At 39.7% G+C, this 22,696-nt stretch overlaps 1 protein-coding gene across 4 annotated transcripts in view; it reads left to right on the top strand.

Annotated features, from left to right (window-relative positions):
- Positions 1–22,696, top strand: part of AGPAT4 (1-acylglycerol-3-phosphate O-acyltransferase 4) — a 72,788-nt gene that overhangs the window by 12,344 nt on the left and 37,748 nt on the right. For all 4 annotated transcript variants that reach the window (XM_066178641.1, XM_066178640.1, XM_066178642.1 and 1 more), the window contains one exon: positions 2,814–3,044. In XM_066178641.1, the coding sequence (XP_066034738.1) occupies positions 2,867–3,044 (178 nt within the window). In that variant the 5' untranslated portion in view covers positions 2,814–2,866. The remainder of the gene's footprint in view (positions 1–2,813; positions 3,045–22,696) is intronic.

The raw sequence follows: 22,696 nt of genomic DNA, 5'->3' as shown, positions 1-22,696 counted from the left end.
GAAATCACTAATTTATTAAACCAGCATCATGGAATAAGAATTAAAGACCGACTCTTCTATCACTTAAACTGGTGTTATGTTGATGTTACCCATGAGGACAGAGAGCAAGTGTAAGGTGTTCCTGTGGACTCTTTAAACCTATGTTTCTAGACCTCATTCATCAGATCAGAACTGATTCTTTTTGTTACTTGTAGCAAGAAGACATTGCATTCTTGGAGTTTGCGTAATGAAAACAGTCCAAAAAAAAATCTTAAAAGTATGAGCTTATGTCTGAGAAACAGAAACTTAATGACCCTTCTGTATACAATGTTTAGGTTGCACATTTTATAGGGAAAACCAAAAAAATTTCTCTTTGTAGTCCCTACTTTCTGGAAAAGAATTTAAGCAGTGCCTGTCATTTCTTGTTCCTTTTGTGAGCAAGTTAGGTTCGATGCCTTTGAATAGTACTGCTTAAGTAGATTTAGTTTGCCTTAAAACAGCTCTCTGAAGCTTTACCAAATTGAAGTTTGATGGCTGAAGTAGGAAAATGAGGAATTAATTACTTTCAGACATTCCGTTGTGGCTTAATAAAATTGTAAGGCAACAATTATGTTTTATCAGGGTTATCTCATATTTATTTATTTTATTTCTGTGAAGTTTTATTTTAAAGACCCAGCAGGAAGTAAATGATTCACATAAATGTAACATTTTAATAAAGTTTTACATCTGTTATAACTAAAAAAATAATGACTGGATTAATTGATGGACAGAAAGACTAGTTATTTTTGTTACAAAGTCTATCTGTCAGCAGCCTCCTACAGCAGATTTATGTTGATTATATCAAATAGTGAGTTTTCAGGTCTTCACTAAGTAAACAGTGCTCCAGTCTTTATTTGTGGCTACTGTTGTTATGTTTTATCCCATGTCTTACTGATCTCTGGGAATTAGGTTAGTGTGATTTTGTGGGATAAAATTAAACAGTCAGACTAGCACTAAAAACCCTTCTGATCAGTTTTAGCCAAGAACAGTATGATAAACCCAGTCATCAGGGTTTTGGACACTGCAGAGTCTTTGAAATCATCCACTTGCAGGTAGCTGGTTGCTTCTATTCTAACTGTTTTAGAGAAGGTTGCTGCCTTTGTCTTTTTAATTGCTTCTGAGTGTTCAGTGGAGGGGTTGGAGAAGGAATGCAGCAGTGGTTCCTACTAGACAACATTTCTCATTCTGCTTAGCCTTCAAAAACAAAGCCTTTGGTCAAAGCTCAAGCTAGTGAATTGTCTGCCACCCTAAGAATCGTATCTTTAATAGTAAAGTTTGTTAAAGAGGGAAAGGCTTTTTGCAAGTATCATGACAATGGTTACTGCAATGAATAGAGTTCTCTTCTGCCATTCTGAGCTACAGCTGGTGTCAGCTGTGGTACTGAATAGTACAGCAAGATAAAGGGAACAAAAAGGCACATTTTGTCTGCTAATAATAGGCTTGGGACTGCCATAAACTCTTTATATAAATTGTACAACAAAACCGTTTCTCTTTCTTAAATTTTTTCCTCATCTTCCTTGCGGTTGAAAAACTGGCAAAATAACTTCCGAAGGCTCTGCAGCAATTCTTGTGTGTGCTCTTTGCTGTGGCGAGCAGAGTCAGGAAAAGGCAGTAAAACAAATGTTTCAGGACACTGATCTGGACTCGGTGTCCCACATAATGGGGTCTCATATAAACTAAAAGGATAGTCATAAACGTGGGGTTTTTTGTCAGTTAATTCCCTAGGCTGCTGACAGCTGCTGTTCTGTTATTGCATGTGACTGGCACATTCAGAAATACTGTCTCAGGGCTTTCTCCCTAGGAAAACTCTTTCACACCTCAGAGGGGGAAACGGTGGAGGAATGGAACAGGATGGCAAAAGCACCTCCTGTCTCAATGTATTCAGAATACTGGGAGTTGTGTTTACTGAGAGATGTGTCTTCATTCTAGCAGTGGTGGTAGTGATGGGAGGGGGAGGTCAGTACAATATTTGATAGGTCAGAATACCCTGCAGAGGACATTTCCTCTGAATGCTCAATTGCTAAGGTTGGGCTGGACCTTTCCAAAATTATATAAACATTTCATAAGTAACCTTACAGTTGATTCCTTCTGGAAACACTGCTGGGTCACGGGTTAGTGCTGTTATTGATGTTTCATTTATGGGTTTATGGATTATAACTGACAGAATCAGTTTCAAGAAATAATTTAACAAATTGTGTGTATTGGGCATAGCCAAGCTTTTCTTCTCTTGCCAAAATCAACTGTTATTTGAGTATGAGAGGGGAAGAAGACAATAAAGCTAGAATTAAGGGCTGCTGCCACCTCTTGTTTGGGGACCATGACTGGCATAGCTTGTAGAGAAAAGCACATCTTCTAACCAAGCTCTAAAGCTTGCATTTATTTTGGAGCTGCTCTTGAAGATTACAGAGGTGACAGTATATGTCTTATGAAGTACAGATAATTCAAATAAAAATGTAAGTTCATATCAGAGCTATCATATAGCTCAAACCAAAATATTTGCTCATATTTTATCTATGAAGACCTTACAGAAGAGTGTTGTAGTCTACTGAGTGGCGTCATCCTCACGGGTTTAGCAGAGTTAAGATTGAAATTTAAAATTTTGTTTCCAAAGCCAAATGTAAATTGATCTACAAATACAGTATTTTTTTTTTCTGCTGTTACTTTTGGAAATACTGACATCAGGCCTTTTCCTACCATAGATTTAACTTTATTTAAGTGTAAGCGTGAAGCTTGTTTTAAGTCTGTCTGTAGAAATAAATGCACTCTGTAACTGCTGATACTATTTGGTTTTGCAGGTTGTCCTCTGAATTTTGTGTCTGAAGGTACCCTCTTGCTTTCTCAGCAAATCATGGACATCGTTGGCTTTCTGAAGTCGCAATTCATTTGCCACCTTCTGATCTGCTACATATTTATAGTGTCAGGACTGATCATTAACTTCATTCAACTCTTTACACTTATACTTTGGCCAATCAACAAGCAACTGTTCAGGAGGATCAACTGCAGGCTGGCTTACTGCATTTCAAGCCGTAAGATTTCATTTTTATTTTAAACTATTTTCATATTTTGTCTTGACGGAATTGGTAGAAAAATTCTGGATTTCAAAGCCTATCTGCTTCCTACAGCACCTGCACTTGTATGAAGTGATGTATGTCTCTTTGAAATGTATTCTTGTGCTGAAATGTTTTGCACTTTTATAGTGGGATAGATACTTGCTTGACTCAGTATGTTGAAGAAAGATTGCCTCTCATTTGGCTATCCATCATGTTTCATTAAACCAAATGAGAAATATTGACCAAATAATGCATCTCAGCAAGTTCAGCTATTATGTGTAAGGCTTACAGTGTTAACAAGTCACTTCCAATAATGCTTTCCATCTTTTTATCATCCATGATTTTGTTTATGATCTTGGTTTTAATGTTTCATGTGCAAATCTTGTTCAGGAGTGGGAAATTACAGAAAAAAAAAAAAAGGAAAAATCTTCGATTTCATGTGTTTCTTTCTTAAGCCAGTTATAAACTGTTTTTTCTTTGAATAGGATTTCAAATGTTAAGCTGCATCTGTATGTATTTATTATATGCACGTAGTTAAAATTCATAATACAGCAGGTAGCCTGTAACCAGTTGAAAGAAGCAGGAATTGCAATGATACTGGTTTTTTGGGGGGAGATGAGAGCATGAGCTGTAGATAGACCAGACCTTTGAAACTGCTGTGAGATGTGACAGTTGACTGGCACTTGATGAAACAGGTAATTCCAGTGGAATGAGTGAGAGCTGTACCCATTTGTTTGTTCTCTATTAGTAGTTTGGTGGAATCTTCACCTGATAACAGTGAATTATCAGAGCATGTGCAGTTTTCTTGTTATCATCAGTTTGCTTATATATTTGCTTTTAAAGAGCTGCAACTGCGGTTTCAACAATTTCATTGTACTGCTGTTTATGACTTCCACATAACTGCATTAACTTACAGGAGAGAGAATTCTTCACAGAAGCTGTTATAGAAATGTTAGTGTACCCACATTCAGTATTTAGGAGTGTGCTGTTAAATGTGTCCACCTTCCAGAGAGGTTTCCCATGGCCTTTCTGAATCTCAAAAGTACTTTCTTAGAAGGAAACTGTTGAAAATTGCATGCTTTTTGTTGCTCCCTAAAGATTATTCAAGTGTGATGTCACTGGCAGTGTTAAGTGACTTAGGGATCTTTTCATACTGCGGAAAACAACTCTCCAACACAGCGTTTAACAATTGCGTTGTAGAAATGCAGCAAAATGGTTTCTTTCAGGTAACCTTTTCTGTTACTAGGAACCTGAAGCAGAAAAACACTGTTGGTATTCATACTAAACTGTCTGAGGTAGAAATCTGTCACATGCCTCAACTTGGAGGCCACTAGGGATTATTTATCTTTCATCAGTGACTCTGATGTGCAACTATTCAAAGCAATTTTTTTAAAAACATACTTCTGACTTAAATTTCAAGTGCCTCAGAGTGTATAGGCCCAAATAAATTTGGGATGCTGTTTTATTATTTCTATCATGGAGAGAGGATGTTCCTTCTGAAAAATTTCATTTTTGCTGTGTGTGTACGCCCCTAAAGTAGTTTGCAAGCACTATTCATTTGCATGTACAAATAACGGCATTGAATGTGGCCAGGTTTTTACCTTTTGCCTGCCAGCATAGCACATGTTTGAAGCTGTGCCATGTAGAAGATACTGTACAGCTATATGTAGGTATATATTATTATTTTTCATTCAATGCCTTCTGGCCCATTCTTGATTTTGGCTGCTTAGTGCAGAGATATCAGCTGCTCTATAGTCTTCAGGCTGAATCCTTTAGTTTAGCTCAATCTAGTCTGATCTAGGAGATGGGCAGTATGGAAGAGGGAATAGTCCTGCATGGTTGTCCTTGATGGGGCAGATGGCTTTGTACTCAGGGTTGCTGATCTAGTCTTCAGTGTTGATGTCACTGGAATAGATTGTATTGTGAGGTTTTTGCCCAGTCATGCTCAGAACAGAGTATGTCTAGGTTAAAACCATTTATTTTAGCTTTACAACAAAGCAACCTAGCATTTGATGAGTCACCCTTATCTGAGTGATATTTGGAAAGGGGAAAATGATAGTTAATTTGAAAAAGTATTTCAAAGAACTAAAGACCAGTTAATCAAAATGGATGTGTTTTTGGGGGCCACTGATGTGGTGAGTAATAAGTCAGGTCTGTATGGGTCTGATGAAAGTCATGGAAACAAGCTACAGTTGGAGACAATGAGGTTCGGCATTGGAGAATATAAAGAGGCATGTGCTTTTCCAGTGGTGACAAGCATAATGTTGCCTTGAGAGCCTGATACAGCCTGAGTCACCAAGTCAGCCAAGGAGTGAAATAGAGCAGGCATGGTTTAATTGAAAAATGAAATGAAAGCAGCAGTTGTCCTTAGGTCCTGCAAGTTCAGTTGTTCTCTGATGTCAAAGGTAGAGATAAAATGGCTCCATGAAACTGGAGAGTTACTTTGTCTTTGCTGGGCTCTTTGGGCAAGTTGGGAGTTTTTGTATTTCAAGTAGTGGTATTTTTTTATAGACTTTTTCTTCCTATCTCCTTCCTAATATAAGAACGTCATACTCTCACTTCTCCTTGTGCACTGTCTGCTGTCATAATCTATATGGGAAGCTAAAGTGTTATTGGGATTAATGCCTTGTCCTCACTTGAGTAGTGCTGCTTGAGTTGGGGTGCTTCTCTGTTCACATGGATCAAAACAGACTAGCTCTTGAGTTAAAGCGCTCACAGAATCACGGAATCATTAAGGTAGGAAAAGACCCTTATGATAGACTGTCAGCTCAGCGCTGCCAAATCCACCACTAAACTATGTCCCTAAGAGCCACATCTACACATCTTTTAAATGTTTCCTAAGATGATGACTCAAATCCTGGGAGCCTGTTCCAGTTTCCATGAAGAAAGTTTCCAAAATATCCAATCTGAACCTTTCTGGGTATAATTTGAATCCGTTTCCTCTTGTCCTGTCACTTTTTACTTGGGAAAAGAGGCCAACCCCCACTTTGCTACAGCCTCCTTTCAGGTTAACTGTAGTGAATGATAAGGTCTCCCTGCGGTGAATGATAAGGTCTCCCCTGATCCTCCTTTTCTCCCTCAGTTGCTCCTCATAAAACTTGTTCCCCAGACCCCTTAGCAGCTTCATGCCATGAGCTGTCTGCATGGATTAACTGTGGTGTGGCTGTTGAGCACAGGTAGCTGTGCGAGCTGCTGTTTCTCTGCTCTGAGTTTGGCACCTGCACTGCAGCTTCTCACCATAACTACTGACAGCCCAGAAGGCCAAAGCCACAGACATCAAACTTTTCATCAATGCAAGTTAGAAAAGAGGTAAAAACCTGGTTTTCAGTTTGAATTGACAGAAAGATGAATTAGAGCAATAGCTTGTTTTTTATGAAACAGCAGGTGTAATGGCACGTACCAAGTTGCCTTCAGTAATTGATGATGAGAAGCTACTGCCATTCTTGAAACCAATTGTGACTCAACAGGGTGAGCTTAGCTTCTCTTTTGACCTGCTCCAATATGTAATAGCATTGGGGATGCTCTCCAAAGGGTGTGTTATCTGTTCCCCATGTTGCAGTTTGGGTTGCTTTTATGTCTCCAAGATACTTCTCATACTTTACTATAAATAAACTCTTCCTCTTTGATCCTGTTATCCCACTTGACAAATATGTACGGAGTAATGGTTAGTTCTAGTCCTACACCCTCTGTATGTCTTGACCTTAACTGAAGAGTGTTGTTGCAAAGAGTGGACATCCAGCTTCAAAAGAACGTACTTTTTGTCTGTGCTGGTCTTGAAATGAGCCAAAAGATTGGTAAGGGTTTTGCACCCACTTTCATGTTTAAACAAACAAACCAAAAACCCCCAAAAGAAACAAACAGCAAAAGAAACCACACACACAAGAACCTAGAAATCCTCCCAAAATAAAAACAAGACACCAAAATCTTTGGGCTTCTAACTTGCAGAAAATATTTTCTGGCTTCAAATATATATTCATGAATTGGTTTAACTGCTTCTTAAACCACTCTCCCTTTTGTAAAATGACCACCCGGATAAACTCCCTTATACTGAAATCAACAGAGTACACCGTAATAGGAAAATTGAACACTGCAAACCTCAATAGGGTGATAACAATAAAAATTTCAAATGTAAGTGTGCTTGGAAGTTGGCATAAGAGCAAAGGTTGGGCAAGCAATCAATCTTGGGTTTTATTTTTAAATAATTTAGGAACATTTTGTCCTCAGTTTCTTTTTCTAAAAGGCAAGAGAACCAAGGTAGGAAGCACTTAGTGTGGAATACATCACAGTTCTCACAGATGCTGTTTGTGCCTGAATTGGAAGAGGTGGGAAAACACCTTACTCCTCCCTCTCGTGATATCAAACCACCACAGGGGGTGCACACAGCTTTTGTGGAGTAGCTTGTAAAGTTGGCCAAACACACAGAGGGAGCAGGTTGTCTTGGGATTCATGCCACATGTGTACATGGCTGCACAGCTTGCTGGGCAATGGGAAAGTGGTTTGTACTTCCCAAATTGTCCTTGCTTGGCTGTTGAAGGTGAAGCAGAGTTTGCTGGGCTCCTGTGGACTGTTCAGGACGTGTGCCTAGACTCTGAGAATGGGGCATACACATACAGGATACATGGCTGAGTGGGAGGTATTTGTCTGTGAGTAGGGCAGTTGTTATCTTGTCCTCTTGCTGCCACTGTACCGGGGGAAATGAGCGTCTTGTGCTCCCAGGGTGAGTGGCAAACTGGCCTCCTGCTGACTCTGCACCAACTGAACGTCGCATAAACAAAAGACCTGGCAGTACTGACATGATCGTGTGGACGGGTGCACCAGGAGCTTAAAAGCAATCAACTTAGCTTCTAATCTGCCTTCATAAATAAGTTATAGTAGTACTAATATCTATTGTCGTGCCAGGAAAGGGGTGTTATTACACCCCTGGGTAAAGTTACACTATGTAGGCTGCAGTTTGTAGATCCTGCTGAGGGTAAGGCCCTTGCTTGCATAGAAAGAGGCACCCTGATGCCTGTTCATTGACTGCAGCAAAAACAAGATGGAAACTGATTCTTCTTACAACTGAGCTTCCTAGAAACAAAACCAAAGGAAATTGAGAACTTCTTCAATTTTCATCATCTTGACTGACTGTTACAGCACAGTAAAGCTAATTCCTTCCATGTATAACTAAGGTTTTGCAGTGTGAGGACTGAATATCTGAACAAGGTTTTGTGGTAGTATCAGGGCCATGCTAATCCTCAGTCCTTCGTTTCTTGGAGTTTAGAGGAGCCCTCAGCCATTTTACTTGTTTGTATGGAGGTGGTGCTGAGGCAGGGAGGAGGATTCTCTCCTCTGGTGCAGTTAAGTAGTTGGGAAGCAAGAGGTACCCAGAAAGGTAGGACATTCTTCTTCCTCCACTTCTCTTTACCACCATCTTACGCTACAGTGGAAGCTGTCTGCTCTTGTCAAAGTATGACACGGTGTCCTTAACACAGTCCTGTAGTATTTATTTACAAGCAACCTGAGTTAGGCTTGTCAATGTTGATGTAGCAAAGAGTTTTCATAGGACTCTTAGGACTGCTTTGTTAGCCTCTCTGAAATGTTGTTTTGAGTAATCTGTGCAAAATGTGTTTTTCTCAAGAGCTACTTGTCTACATAGGCTTTTGTTATCTTAGTTCCACATACTACGTCCATACAAAGCCACTGGTGAAGATTATGGAAAGTTTACAGCAACTACTGGGGGAAAACTGGAGGCCAGATTTGATAGTCTTGCAAGTGGAAGATGTTGATTTGAACCTTTAGAAAACTAGACCGTCCCCTTAGCCTTCTCTTTTTCTCTCAAGCCAAGCCATGGCAATAACTGGAAATAGAGTGTACTAAGAAAAATGCCTGTGTTAGTTTTAATGTAGATAAACTCTAGAAAAATTAAACTTCAGTAGAAATCATCTACCCTAAAGTGTCGTCTACTCTAATCCCTTAATGTCTTCCTTCAGCCTGTTTTCTAATACACTTTTATACCTTTTATGTACTTATGACAGTTCCTCTGGTTTTCTGAACGATTCTCCACTGAGACCAAACCTTGACTTTCTCTCCTTCAGTTTGGAAAGACAGAAGGAGCAATTACTGCACCAGATTCTCCATTGTTTTACTGATAGAGTAAGATAAAGAGTGTGTGTGTGTGTGTTTGCTGTGTCCATCACAGCTTGAACTTTTTTTTCCAGATTGTGTTTGTGGAATTGCATTAATTGCCATGAATAAGTCCACTGCAGTGCCTAGCATATGCCTCCATATTTTCCCTATTATCATTAACTTGGTATATCAACAAATAACATTCCAGTCCTTCTCATTTTGTGCCACTTGCAGATGTTGTTACTCAGTTTTTGTAGGTGTTCAGGTATTGACAGTGAGCTTGAATGGATCACACAAGACTGCATGCTGATTGCAGGCATGCTGCATGGATGTGGTGAAGATGTGGTTTGAATGACCTTTACCAGAGTTCCTAGTTCAGCCTACAAGGGATATGATCTGTTATGCTCAGCTCTCAGTTCAGTTGCTTTCTGTGAAAATGAATGTGTAAAAATGAATGTGTAAAAATCTTTTGATACTGATGCTTTCTATACAAAGACTAGTGAAGAGCTAGAGAGGGACTTTATCTGATCTTTAATGAAAAGGGCATCTTCACTGTCACTGATACTATTTCGTTATTGCTGGAGCCTTTGTAGAGGTCATTTGTCTTCATTTTCCTTTTTTTTTTTTTTTTTTTTTTGTGTCAGATTCCTGATCAGAAGAAGTGTGATGCTGATAGCCTGCAGACTGGAAAGAGAGATGGCAAGGAAGCAATAGGTGAACTGCATTCTGTTTGGTGTCTAGCATCACACATCACAAAGATTCTAGCTCCTTTTGTTAAACATCAGATCTGACCAGCAAGCTTCCTAGATTCCTGAACTGGGGTAAATTTTGGAGTGTTTATAGAAAAGCATTTCTATCTGACACAGCGTAACTCATGATATCTAATGATCCATGATGTGGCACAGAATCTGAAGACTTTCTGGTGCTACAGTTGTTTATTCATTATGGGTGAATATCACAATCAAAAGATCATTTCATATTTGTAGAAACCCCGTTTTAGCCATAGGCCTGATTTTATTGCTGAAATGGTACTGAAACTGAAGGATAGTCCCTTGATGATGTGGAAACTTCCTGCAAAGATGCAGAGAGTAGCTCAGTCATCACCAGTTACAAGCAAATAGAAACTAGCAGTAATGCAACCCTCTCCAGGGAAGCACAGTACCTTCACAGGAAGGACTACTGCGGGAACTCTGAATTCTCCTGTGTTTGGTCAGGGAAGAGATCTAGTGGTGGAATGTCCAAGTGTGGTGCATTGTCTTGTCTGATTTGCTATTGATTTGCTACATCTTCTACCCCCTCCCCTCCTGCTCCATTTTGGGCAATGTGCACCCCTGAAAGTGTACGTCTAAGTGATTCTTCCTCATCCAAAATCATAGTCACGTAGCAGCAAGTTTTCGTGGAGTAGGTTTTCAGGCTCATCCTGTAACAAGAATTTCAGCAGCTGGTCCAGTGAAAGTATCTGGTATCTGACTAATTTTTGGCAGGAGGATTTCCAAGCCAGTAGGGACCAGTATGTCTTTTCAGCAGATGCTTGAGGTTTTTCAGTGTGACACTTGAGGTGAAAGAGCTTCTGAGTGCACATGCTTGGCAGTCTTCTATGGCTAGGTGTTTGTTTCCTGTGACTTGCTTGGACCTTTCAGGTTAAGGCTTCTTACTTAAGGATTGTATTGTTTTCTGACTTCTGAGACGGCTGCTGAATTGCCTTTACATCCATCTTGGAGCAGTATGTGCTTAAACATATTTCTTCCAACACCATATTCAGAAGGAGGAATCCTTTAACTGTGAATAAATAGCCAAATAAAAACGTGTGCAAAACAATTTTTTCATCTGCTTGGTTTCAGAAAGGCAGTTACCTGTTTTCCAGACCCAGTTTGTTTCTTGCCAAAATAACATTTGAAACAAAATAAGGAACCATAAAGAGATTATGATGCAATTGTTTGTGTGCAGATTGTTTTGCTCTTCAGTTTGCACATTTTTATTAGTATGTTACTTCTCTGTGCTTTTTCTGTACTCAAGCAAATTGCACTGGAGTTTCAATAACTAGCATTCAGTTTCTGTCATAGTTCTAAGTTCACTTAGCTGTGTTTCTAAATTCAGTCTCCTGGATATTGCATCTCCAAGTGTGGGTTTTCTTTGAGAGTTAAAAACAAGTGGGCTTCCTAATACATGAGAGATTTTTCATTGTACGTAAATTTTGTACCGCTCTTATTCTGTACTTCTGTGATCCTGTTTAAATGATCCCTAGATCAATATGCACTGCTAATGAAAGATTTGGATGAATGAATGTGTCAACCTGGGTTAGGCGAGGAAGTATAAATAGTTATTGTACCAGCTCAGTTTCTTGATGGCACTTGTAAAGAAGCTTACCCTTGTTTTTGGAAAACTGCGGCTGGGAGGCCTTTGTCAGGGGCTGTCATTAATGCAGCTTTGAGCTATCCTATCCTATCCTAAATGAGCTATCCTATGCTAGTGGATGTTTTTTCCCCCTGGGAATCTCATACCATTCTTTAATGTTTTCCATGTATTTTCCTTATCTCATAGAGTATCTCTTCTAAAGATGTGCAATGTGCTAATCCTCTGCAGTTTGCTGAGGACTCCATACTGGAAATCTAACTATAGAGAAAGAAAACTATAAAGAATCTATTACTTCCTTCAAACTCATATCATTTATCTCTAGAGCCTATATGACAGACTTCTACGATTCTTTGTACAAAGACAAAAGATAGGGAGGGAGATGTTATGTTTGCAGTATTCAGAAGAATGCTTGCAGTGTATGGATTGGGTTATATTTTTACCCACCAAAATATATAAATGAAAACTTTATTATTTGAGCATGTATTGCCTTTTGTGCTCATAAAGGAGGGAGATACAAGCAAAATAGCTGACCTCTTTGTGTACTTAATTTATCTAGGTTAAAATTGAGACCATAGTGCATTTTCCTTTTAGTGTAGTTCAATATATTTTCAGTGGGGTTTTTTTTAATGCAAAGAATTCAGGAAATTTCTGCTTGGATTAAAGCTTACCATGGAGCTTGTCTCTCTTATGTCTTCACAGGCTCTTCATTAATTTGTGCCTAAAATTCAGGGTTTCTTAAAAGGTGGTTTAAATTTCTCTGGTTGTACAGCGATAGCTTGTAGCTCCTTATGGTATATGCAGTTGTCAGGTGAGAGTTAGAAAAGCTCAAATGGTATATCCATGAATCTTTGAGATGCAATGGATTTCTTCATGGGGAAATCAAACGATGGTTGATAAATAGATAATTTTGCAAGTGCAGGTGAGTAGAACAACAAACAATGTCCCAGAAGCAGCCCAAGCTGTGTAGGTTACACTGCTGGATTTAGTGACTTAAATTTTTTTGGGAAGGAGTTGTCCTATGCTGTTGCTCGGTATATGTGCCATGTAAATAAGTCCTTGAAAAGTTCTTTTTCTGCCTTGAAAAGGTAGGGATGGGAATTGGGCCTCTTTTAAGAGCAGTGGTATGCTAGGTTCCTCCTGTGTTGTGTAGGATATTGGAGTGCCATATGAATCTTCAGGACTGTTTTTCAAAGGTGGTTCCTGTGAGCAGTGTTAGAAAGCAGAAAATAATGTTGAGTGCTTTACCCTAAATAGTGTGAGAGTGATAATGCTGTCTTTGACCTTCATATAGAATCAGGATGCTGGAATCTCTCCTTTATTTCCAACTTGTGTCCTTGATTTCTTGGTGTAAAAAAAAGTCCTGGAATCATGATTGCATTTTAAGCAAGGAAGACTAAAAAAAGGAAGAGGAGCAGTGTATGTTTCCTGTATGAGCAGTGCCTATTGCAGGTGGGTGCTTCTGTAGGATGTCTTTCCTTGAGATACAAAAAATAAATGCTAGTAGAAGAAACCTCTGACACCAACTTGTCTGTCTGGAAGGGCACTGGTTACTGATTTATGGTATTATGTTTGAAAGGTCATTCTTGCTGCTCCCTTCACTGCTTCATTAGGCCTTCAACAGGGAGCTTTGTGCTGACCCTTGGGGGCTGTCCAGGTGGACAAAGCAGCAGGAGGAAATCAGCCTGGTTGATTGTTATCTGCACTGACTGGTCCTGTTACCAAGCCAGGAACTGCTGGTTTGTTGAAACGTGGGAGTACTGCTACATTCCTTGGGGAAGAAGGATAAGAGGAGCCTTTGGATGTGAGACAAATATCTCTGACACGTGGCTGTTAAAAAATTAATTTTCCCAAAGGGTTTGAAAAGAGCATTTCAAAACACTGACTTCTGCAGATCTGTATGTGTGTTAAACCCATTGTACTTGTGAGGCTGGCTTTGTTCCATAAGCTGTGTAACTTGGAGAGAAGAAACTGTTTTGTAGGCAGATTGTGTCAGGATAAAAGACTGAAAAAAGCTGTGAAATTAAATGTTTGAAGTGTGCAGCTATTTTTTGTGTTTTTCTGAAGGGATGGTTGCTTTATAACTTGCAGCATGGAGATAGTTTTAAAGGAACAGTGGCTAAAGAAATGAACAAAACTTGTTTCCATGTTTCTCCACTCCTCAAGCTCAGAACTGCACTAGAGAAGGAAGGATCACTTGAAAGTTTTTTCAAGAATACATTTGCTGACTTAAAATTTCTTCCTCACCTGAAGAAATACGGGATTTTACATTTTGTGGATGTTATGTTAGAAGGAGAGAATCTATTTGATTAAACTTGAATGATGTGTATATGTTTTGAGAGGGAAGGCAGTATGGGAATGGGAACTGTAGTGAAGCGTGGAAGTTGAGGTGGTGTGCCAGAACACATGCAGTGACTGGAAGGGTCCTGTGCAAGGCTTGTCCCAGATCAAATGTTGGTTCAAATACTAGAGACATGCCTTAATTTACAGGTCTTAACCATATCATAGCCCCTGTTAGGAAAGACCACTCTGGCTTTCTGTATACCGTGAAGGCTTGTGCATTTAAGATCTTGCATTAAATCTGATTCTGATCTTGATTCCCAAAGCAATTTCGGCTTGGGTGCATTACAGGAATGCTGGCTTGGCCATATTAAGCTGTTTGCAGTTTATTTTGTTTTGTACGTTTCATCTGAGAAACCACGGACGACAACCCATCAGAAAAGGTGAATCCTCTTTTTGTCAAAAGTGTTTTGTTGTCTTAATTTTATATGAAAATCAAACGGATCTTGGTCATGGAGCTGAGACACAGCAAGCACCAGAACTATCATTGTGTGGTATCAGCCTTCAAAATTACCGCCATAATGTTTTAATGAAACAGTGTATTTTTCACTTAGTACATTAGCCACTTTATGCACATGTATATGCAGGTTTTAATTCTATGACTAAGCAAGCACTGAGGTGAAATTGCCAAGAAGATCCAAGCACAGATAAAGTTTTAGCTTTGTAGTAGGTGTGATGAGTCTAATCCTTGTTTTGTGTAACTCAGCATGGTGTTAACAGTAACTAGACCAGAGACAAAGATTTTTTTTTTTATGCCAGTGGAGAATCTGGCCAACTTAAGTAAATGTCAGTGTGTGTTTGAGGGAAATAAAGAAAAGTGGAGGGGAAAAAAATCTGTGCACCATCAGTCTTTGGTTTTTAACAGCACAATATATTTGTTCTTTCTCCTAATCTGTGATTTTTATCTTGAAGTTATGTTGACAAATTATTAAGTGTTGGGTGGAGGTGATTCGTTACCACTTTAAAGGGAAAGCTTTGTTTGTACTTTAATATTCAAAATGACACACCTTCTGCTGAAGTGTTCCTTTTAGCATATCATTCTAGTCACAGGCTGCCTCTGTGTAGTGCATGCCTTTGAGCAATTACCGGTGAGCTCCTCTTTCAGCAGCCTGCGTGTGCCCTGTGCTCTGTAAAAAAACACTGCCTTGTGTGCTTGCCTGAAGACTGGTTCTGCACACTGCATACCCTGCCTTAACTCTCTATGTCTAAGGGGTGAGCAGTGAGCTCTGGCCAGCCTAGGGCTCCCTCTGTCCCCTCCTTGCAGGAATGGTAGATGGCAGGTGAAACCCTCCTTCCTGCCTACATTCCTTGTTATGTCGGCTTTTTGAGAAATGGCCAACTCTGATTTGCAAAATGAAGTGTATTTTAAAGCAGCATTTTGAATCTTCCTTTTAATGTATTTTTGCTGTTCAGCTATTATTTTCTTCACTAAGAGCAGAGAGAGATTTGCTCTTCAGATTCGATGCTGGACCCTTGCTAGAAGAAGCTCTACTACTTTGTCTTCGAGAGTATGGACCTCTTGCATAAAGGTCATAAATCAAGGTCTTCCATGTTGAACTTTGAGATCTGCTCGCTTGCCCACCGCTTTACTATGTCAATGAGTGATCTGATATGCTGCAACATCTAGATTTGGAAGACTGTAGATTGATTTTTTTCCATGTGGATGCCTCTATGCAAGCTTTGTCCCACAGAGGCAGGCTGTTGGAAAAACCTTGGCGTGACATCTAGCTGAAGCTAGAAACTTGTCTCACAAGTTTCTCAGTTACACCCTTGGCAGTCGGAAAAAAGCTGAAAGGGATGATGCTCACAGCAACCGAGGACATGAGGGATTTCTGTCCTTCAGCTGAACAAGCTGATGTTTCTTCCAATGCAATTGGATTACATGACAATTCCACATGGAGAAAGATTTGAACTGGTAGAAATGACACCATTTTCAAATAACAAACCCCTAATTATTCAGCACCTCAAGGCTCTTCCTGTTCCTTTTCTTAGTTCTACTGTGATACAAGATGTTGCAAAGACATTGAATCAGCAGTGTTGATACCAGAGGAGGTTCTTGTCTAAGCCTTCAAATACAGCTCAGTAGATTCAAATGCTAAATAGTGTTTATTTGCACTGGCTTTCTGCTTTCCAGCTTTTTAGGCAAGACTTTAGAGGAGATCCAAATGGCCTGCACAGAGAACCACAAAGACCTCTGGCACAGTGCCAGCTGGCAGCCTGAAAGGTGCAGTCTGCACTTGATAGGGCTGATAGAGCTGATGCTGTTACTGTGCTTAATTTTGCATGTCTGAAATCCTGTGAGAAGTCTGGATGGCCTTCAAGAAGTGTTGTTTCTAAAAAGCTGTAGGTCTTCCTTAGCAAGGAGGAAGTGTCAGCCTGCATGAGTTGAAGCAGAGTATTCTGATCCATGGTAAATCAGTAGTGTGTATGGCCTGAAAGGTGGGAAGCCGCTGTTGTTTTGCAAGCTGATAAATGCAGCATCCACTTGGTGAGTCACATGGATGCGTGTCTTTCATTTTGAGAAAGTTGAGGAACAAAGGTGGCAGAGGTAATTCAGAAAGGAATAGAGCTAAATTCAGGGAAATAACTGACTTGCAATAGGCTGCTTTTTTTTTTTTTTCTTTCTCTGGGATTCCTCTACAGTTTTGATCACTTTGTCATGGGATAATATTTTGGCACCTTATGTAATATTGTTTCCCTTTGTTAAATCTTGAGAAGTTTCTTTTTTTTTTTTCCTGTGGTGCCAGAAATATTCATGATAAAGTTGACAGAAATATCAGTAGTGCATATGCATATGATTTTGTGATACTTCTGTACTCCTGACATGTGCATGACTTGTTTGTATGACAGGTCTTTATTTTATTACTGCTATGACAAGTCAGATTGTGCCTTTTAAACTGTTTTTTCTGTACCAACCTGTGTGTCTGGCTGCTACTCTTCATAATTTGCAAAGCACTAAATGGGAAAATGGCTTGGGCTACCAGAGAAGCAGAGCCTGACTTTTGTAACTTCCAGACGTTCTCTTTCTGGAAAATGAATAGACAAGGGTAAACTCGGAGCCTATTGATGATGCAGGATTTCCACGGACCATGTAATCTAAACTTCTGTTTTCTAGGAAGATTATTCAACAGAAATAGTTCTGAGAATACAAAACTGTTGCTTACACCAGATATGACAAAACAAAAAGCTTATTACCCCTTTGTGCAGAATTTTTGCAGTTATACTGAGCCACTGGGACTACATTGCAGGAAAACAGTAATGTGCTTTTTTTTTTTTTTTTTTTTGTGGGATACCCTTTCAGTTTGAGCAGTGAGAGGTTAGACAAGCAAATGGCACATCTGCATCCTCATCTGCTGGAGCACATGATCTGCAGGCTGTCTGAGCAGGTTGCGGTGTTCCAGCATCCACTGGATTAGTTTTCTAAGAGCTTTGAGGAAAGAGAAATGCAAGCACAGTCAAGCTAAATGTGAATTGAGAGGCACTAGTGTCCTTAAGTGTGGTGTAATATTGTTATATACTTTGGGTATATGTCTGTCTTAACAAATTGTGCACTTTGTGATGTTTATTACATTCTTCAGTGAGAAAAAATGGGGATTTTTGTATATTTATATGTTTGGGTAGAATTGTCTCGAAGGGTTACAGGCTGCGCCCAGTACAAAAATCACAGCTTGAAACTTGATAGGTATATTTGATCTGTAGTACTTTATTTTTAATTCATGAAAGCCATTTGTTTGATTTGTAGTTTCTGACCTTATTGTCTCTCTAAAGAACATTTAGTGAAAGTCACTGATAGGGATTAAGAAGCTAAAATAAGCACTGGGACATAGTTCTTGTCTCTCAAGACCTCACGTGATGAGATGCTGTAAGATTACAGGCAGAGAGAGGGAATTCATAGAATGCAAGTGAAAAATGAGTAATGGTTTTGTTCTGAACAGTGTTCTCAGTGATAGAGGTTCTGTGGTTATTCACCATTAACTCTGATGATATAATACAGGTACTTGGTCAGTTTTTTCTTCCATTATTGAAATTCAGATAGAGTTATCTTGTGCATAAGAATACTAAGCAGAAGTTATATGCCTTGACTTGAGTTAAAAATTTATAGTTTGTAGCATATTATATCTGGAAATATGTAGGTATTTCTCCTTAGTGCACCAGTTATCTGAAATCAAAATCCGAATTTAAATGTAACTGGAAAAGTATAGAAACCTTAGAAACTGTTATCTTGGTTTTCTTGTTCTGCAGACACCACAGTTACTTCTTTTTATGTGTTTACACCTCTATGAAATGTAATTTTTGACAACAATAGGCTTTATTTAAAAACACTGCAGATTTTCTTGGGATTTAATTTACCTTTTGTTTGGTTTCCTAATTCACTTTTCTTCCAATTTGTGCTGGAGATTGCTTGCTCTGGAAACTGAGTTTTTTTGTATCATCAGTCATTTTTCTCAGAGATAAATTCATCTCAGTTCTTGTCAGTTGCTGAAAATGCAGGTTAAATGTGTTGATGGCAGGGATTTAAAGCATCAAAAATGATGGGATTTTTCTCTCTTGTTCTGTCTGAAATGCTTTCCTTCTAAAGCCCAAATTTTTGATTTCTCATTTGAAATTAAGGAGGATAAATTTGTATGTATAGAAATTAAGGCTACTGCAAGAATACATGCAAGAAGGAGAAAAACTGTGTGAGAACAAATCTTACTAAATACGTGTGTTAAACATGATTCACTTGAGTCAATTAACTTCCCTAATGCATATGGCAAAATAAACCTGGTCGCATGAGTGTGTGTACTTTTGTTCTGAATGGAAGTGTGAGACCTGAGTGTGGACAATGCTGATCACCCTATAATTAAGGATATGCTAACGACTCATGTCAAAGAAGTCAATTGTGATTGAATAAATACAAGCTAAGACTGACATCTATTAACTTGTTTCGTGTTTGCTTATTTGGATGCTCGAATTTTGAGGTCCTGGCCTCCTGGAAGGCAATTTTCAACGGAGAACTCCCTTGGGAAAGGTTTCTGTCTGGTGCTGCCCTGCTTAAACAGAAGCCTTTGCTCATTGCAGCAAGATACTGTCTTCCTCCTGATCCCGTGAATGCTCGTTGCAGCCTGGGTTAGCAAAGTGTTTCTCAGTCTGCAGTGTGTTTCTCAAGCAGTGAGAGGAGAGGTCTGTAAGGCAGTCTGTTTGGAAAATCTCACTTTTTTTTCCTAACTACAGAAAATAGGACTAGAAAGGAGTTCCCAAATCATTGAATTTCTGGCAGTGGTATAATGTAGTGTTTATAAGATGATTCTTACTCAATTTACAAAGCTGCTAAGCATATTTATCTGACAAAGTAATCAGAAGAATCTTCAGAATATGGGATGCCTGTATTTTCAGACACTTTAGACAGGGATGTTCTTGTGCTAGTGCTATTTAGCTTAAATTGTTCTTCTTCTGTACTGTTAAACTTTCATTATCCATAAGCCATATTCATGGGAAACCAACCCAGTCCTCTTCTGGCATTTGTTTTAAAGCTCCAGGTGAGCCAAACTTTTCTACTTTCAGGTCATCCTGATAGCCCTAGTCTGCATCTGCTTTGTTTCAGTGTTTCAGGCATGGGGGTCTGGTACTGGTGTGCTGGCCCAGAGTCTCTCAGTGGTGCAGTGCATGATTCCCTTCTCCCCAGGAACAGACATCCTAATGCCATCGTTTTCCTTCTTAGGACTGCGTAATATGAATGAAGCAGAAATGTTCAGTGGCAAAATAATGTTCCCAGATAATTCTCTTCTCTGTCATTTCCAAATTATGAGGCTCTATTTTTATTAGTTCTGCAAGATACGATGCAATGATGTGTCCCATTAAAATTAATTCCATTTATGTTACCTTACCTTTCAAGGTCATCTGATTCTTAAACTCTGTTCTGACTTTGTATCATCCACAAAGTTTATTAATAGCAATTTCTTTTATTGTACCACGTGAATGACTTAACATTGCCTGGAAGTGATAGATTTGAAGTCCCTTCTTTTTTTTTCCTGGCCTTTCTGGTATCTGCAAAATACTTGAAACTGTAGAAACTTGAATACCTGATGGCAAGTATTTTTTATTTGGTGTTTTATGAGACCAGATTTGTAACCACTCTGTAATTACTAGGTTTGATTTTTTGGTTCTATCATTTTAAGATGGCACTTACTTAAGCTTAATGTAGGTCACCCTGCTTTCATTTAAGCTTCTGTTTTGGGATTTAGACAGCAATATGCCACCCTAACCATACAAATGAGAACTGGAGTAACATCGTATGTACTGTTCATTTAAGCTTCATTGCTTCAACAGCTTCATCAGTGGGACACAGAAGTTACCCCAGGGTAAGGCATGATGTGCGGTCACACTTGATGAAGGCATGACAGGAGAGGGATGTGTGATGGATCGGGTGATGTTTTGCTTTGTCCCAGGTGAGTCTGTGTGCCAGAATAAGAAAGATGTTTATCTCTTTAGAAAGTGGTTGCTATGCAAGCCCAAACTAATCAGATAAGGGTTATCAAATGCCATTTCTGATCACTGCAGAATACTTAACGCCTTATTTTAAGTTTTCTTAGCTACTTTCTTCAAGTTTCTTCTCCCAGCACTCATCTCTTCTGCCTGTCTCTGCTTGTGCAGGTGAATGTCCTAGGCTTCCTGGTTTGTGTACGTCAAATACTAAATAATTTAATAAAAAACATAATCTGATATTCATGGAACCTGACACCAGCTACTGCTCTCTGAGATAATATGCTTCCTTCTACTAAGGACAGAGCAGAAATTTTCATGGTATTTCTTACCCAGAAAATCTGCTTTTTAGTGCGGACCTCACATAGCAGTTGTGACTTAACCACTCTAACTCTCCAGAGTTCCTTCTGCATCCTAACAAGCCACCTCAGCAGAGCATATTGTTGGTGTGCATGTGTCATGGGTTGGTTGTGTCCAGGTGTCAGGCACCTACCAAAGCCTCTCACTCATTCCCCTCTGCAGCTGAACAGAGGAGAGAGAATTTAACAGAGTGGTCGTGAGTTGAGGTAAGGCAAAGAGAGGTCACTCATTAAATACCATCAGGCAAAACAAGCTCAACTTAGAGATATGAAGTGAATTTATTGCTAACAAAATCAGAGCAGGATAATGAGAAGAAAAAGAAGCCCTTAAAAACACTTTCCCCCACCCCTCAGTCATTCCCAGATCTACCTCCTGCCCCAGTGGCACACAGAGATAGGAAGGAGGGTTATGGTCAGCTTCTCACCCATGGTTTCTCCCGCTGATCAGAGAGAGGAGTCGTTCTCCTGCTGCACTGTAGGGTCCCTCCCACAGGAGACAGCTCTCCATGAACTTCTCCAATGTGAGTCCATCTCACGAGTAGCAGCTCCCTGTGAACTGCTGCAGTGTGAGTCCATCCCATGGGCAGACAGTCCTCCCAAAACTGCTGCAGCATGGGTCACTCTTCCATGGGGTCCAGTCCTTCAAGGACAAGCTGCTCCAGCCTGTGAGCAGAGCCCCTCTACCCATGGGTCTCCCATGGAGTCACAGCCTCCTCTCAGGCATCACCCTGCTCTGGTGTGGGGCTTCTCCACAGGCTGTGTGTTTGGTGGGAATTACTTGTGAGCGGTGTTGTTTGACCAACATTGTGAAGTACTGTGACAAACACTGAAAGCCTTCTTCAAGTTCAAAAGAGAAATTGCAATATTCAGGTTAAAATCAAGTTGAGAACAGTTGATTGAAGGTTAATTTATCTATTTACCCATTTAGCCTGTCAGAGGAAGTAGAGTTGGTAAGTATGTATTTAGAGAGAGTAGGGATACAGGACGGATAGTGTCAGAATTGTCTGTGGAATACTGTGTAGGAGGTACACAGGCATTGTGGAGGTGACATAAACAGTAGCTTCATAATCATTCTTTCCAGCTATCTTCTGACTGGTTTTAGGGTATTATAGATTAGGCTTTCTTTAAGAGGAAGAAGAAGTTACTCATATGAATCCACCAACATGGAAAACATGCGTCTGTTGTCAGGACGGATACATGTTGTTTCTTCTTCTCAATTAACTTGCCACTGTAAGAGGGTCAGTGATTTCTTCCCACAGGCTTCTCGGGATCACCTGCTAGGTGGGGTTGGTAGCTTTAGCACTTCCTTTCAGGCTGTGATTGCCCTTCTGCTGATAACTAATTCCCATGAAGAAGTGAGTGTTGAGGTTTCCATAATAAACCTACTGGTCATGGTGTACCATTCATAACAGTGAATGGTTTATTCAAATAGCTTGGAAGGGACAGTATTTCTTAAAGGTATGCATGCTTAAAATAATAAAACCTACAAGTAGGCCAAGGATGCCTAAATCAAAAAATATTTTTGGTAGCTGTGTGTGCATGTGTATAGGAAGCTGCTTAGAAGAAAGCATTGGGACAAGATTGGTGTTCCTTAGTGCACAGTGACTTGCAGTGAATGAGCTGTAACCATTTGTTCTTTGCTAAGAGGTTACTCTGTGGTGCTGCTTCTGCACTCAGTAGAAAAAGCCAGTGGTGTTTCAGACAACAAGAAACCACACCCGGAAGAGATGCAACTGCCTGATTTCATGCCCATACAAAGCAAATGTTGGTGTGGAAGGAACTTGCTAAGTAGCATGTTTTCTTTCACTGCTGGTTGCTAACTCCTTTGATCAGCATGTACTATACTGTCCTCAGCCATTTGTGGCAAATGCAGCACATTATCTGTGCTGGAATATATGATTGTTGAAGAAAAGTACATTGAAATAATTTCCTGCAAGCAAGCAAGCAAGCACTGAAATGAATGTGACTTGGAACCTGAATATATGAAAGGGCTGTGCTGTGCTTATCTTT

Source organism: Chamaea fasciata, unplaced genomic scaffold (assembly GCF_029207755.1).
Source record: "Chamaea fasciata isolate MVZ Bird 193981 ecotype frontalis unplaced genomic scaffold, bChaFas1.0.hap1 SCAF_3, whole genome shotgun sequence".
Lineage (NCBI taxonomy): Eukaryota > Metazoa > Chordata > Aves > Passeriformes > Sylviidae > Chamaea > Chamaea fasciata.
Note: the sequence above shows the minus strand (reverse complement) of the source record. Positions and strands in the feature narration are given on the sequence as shown.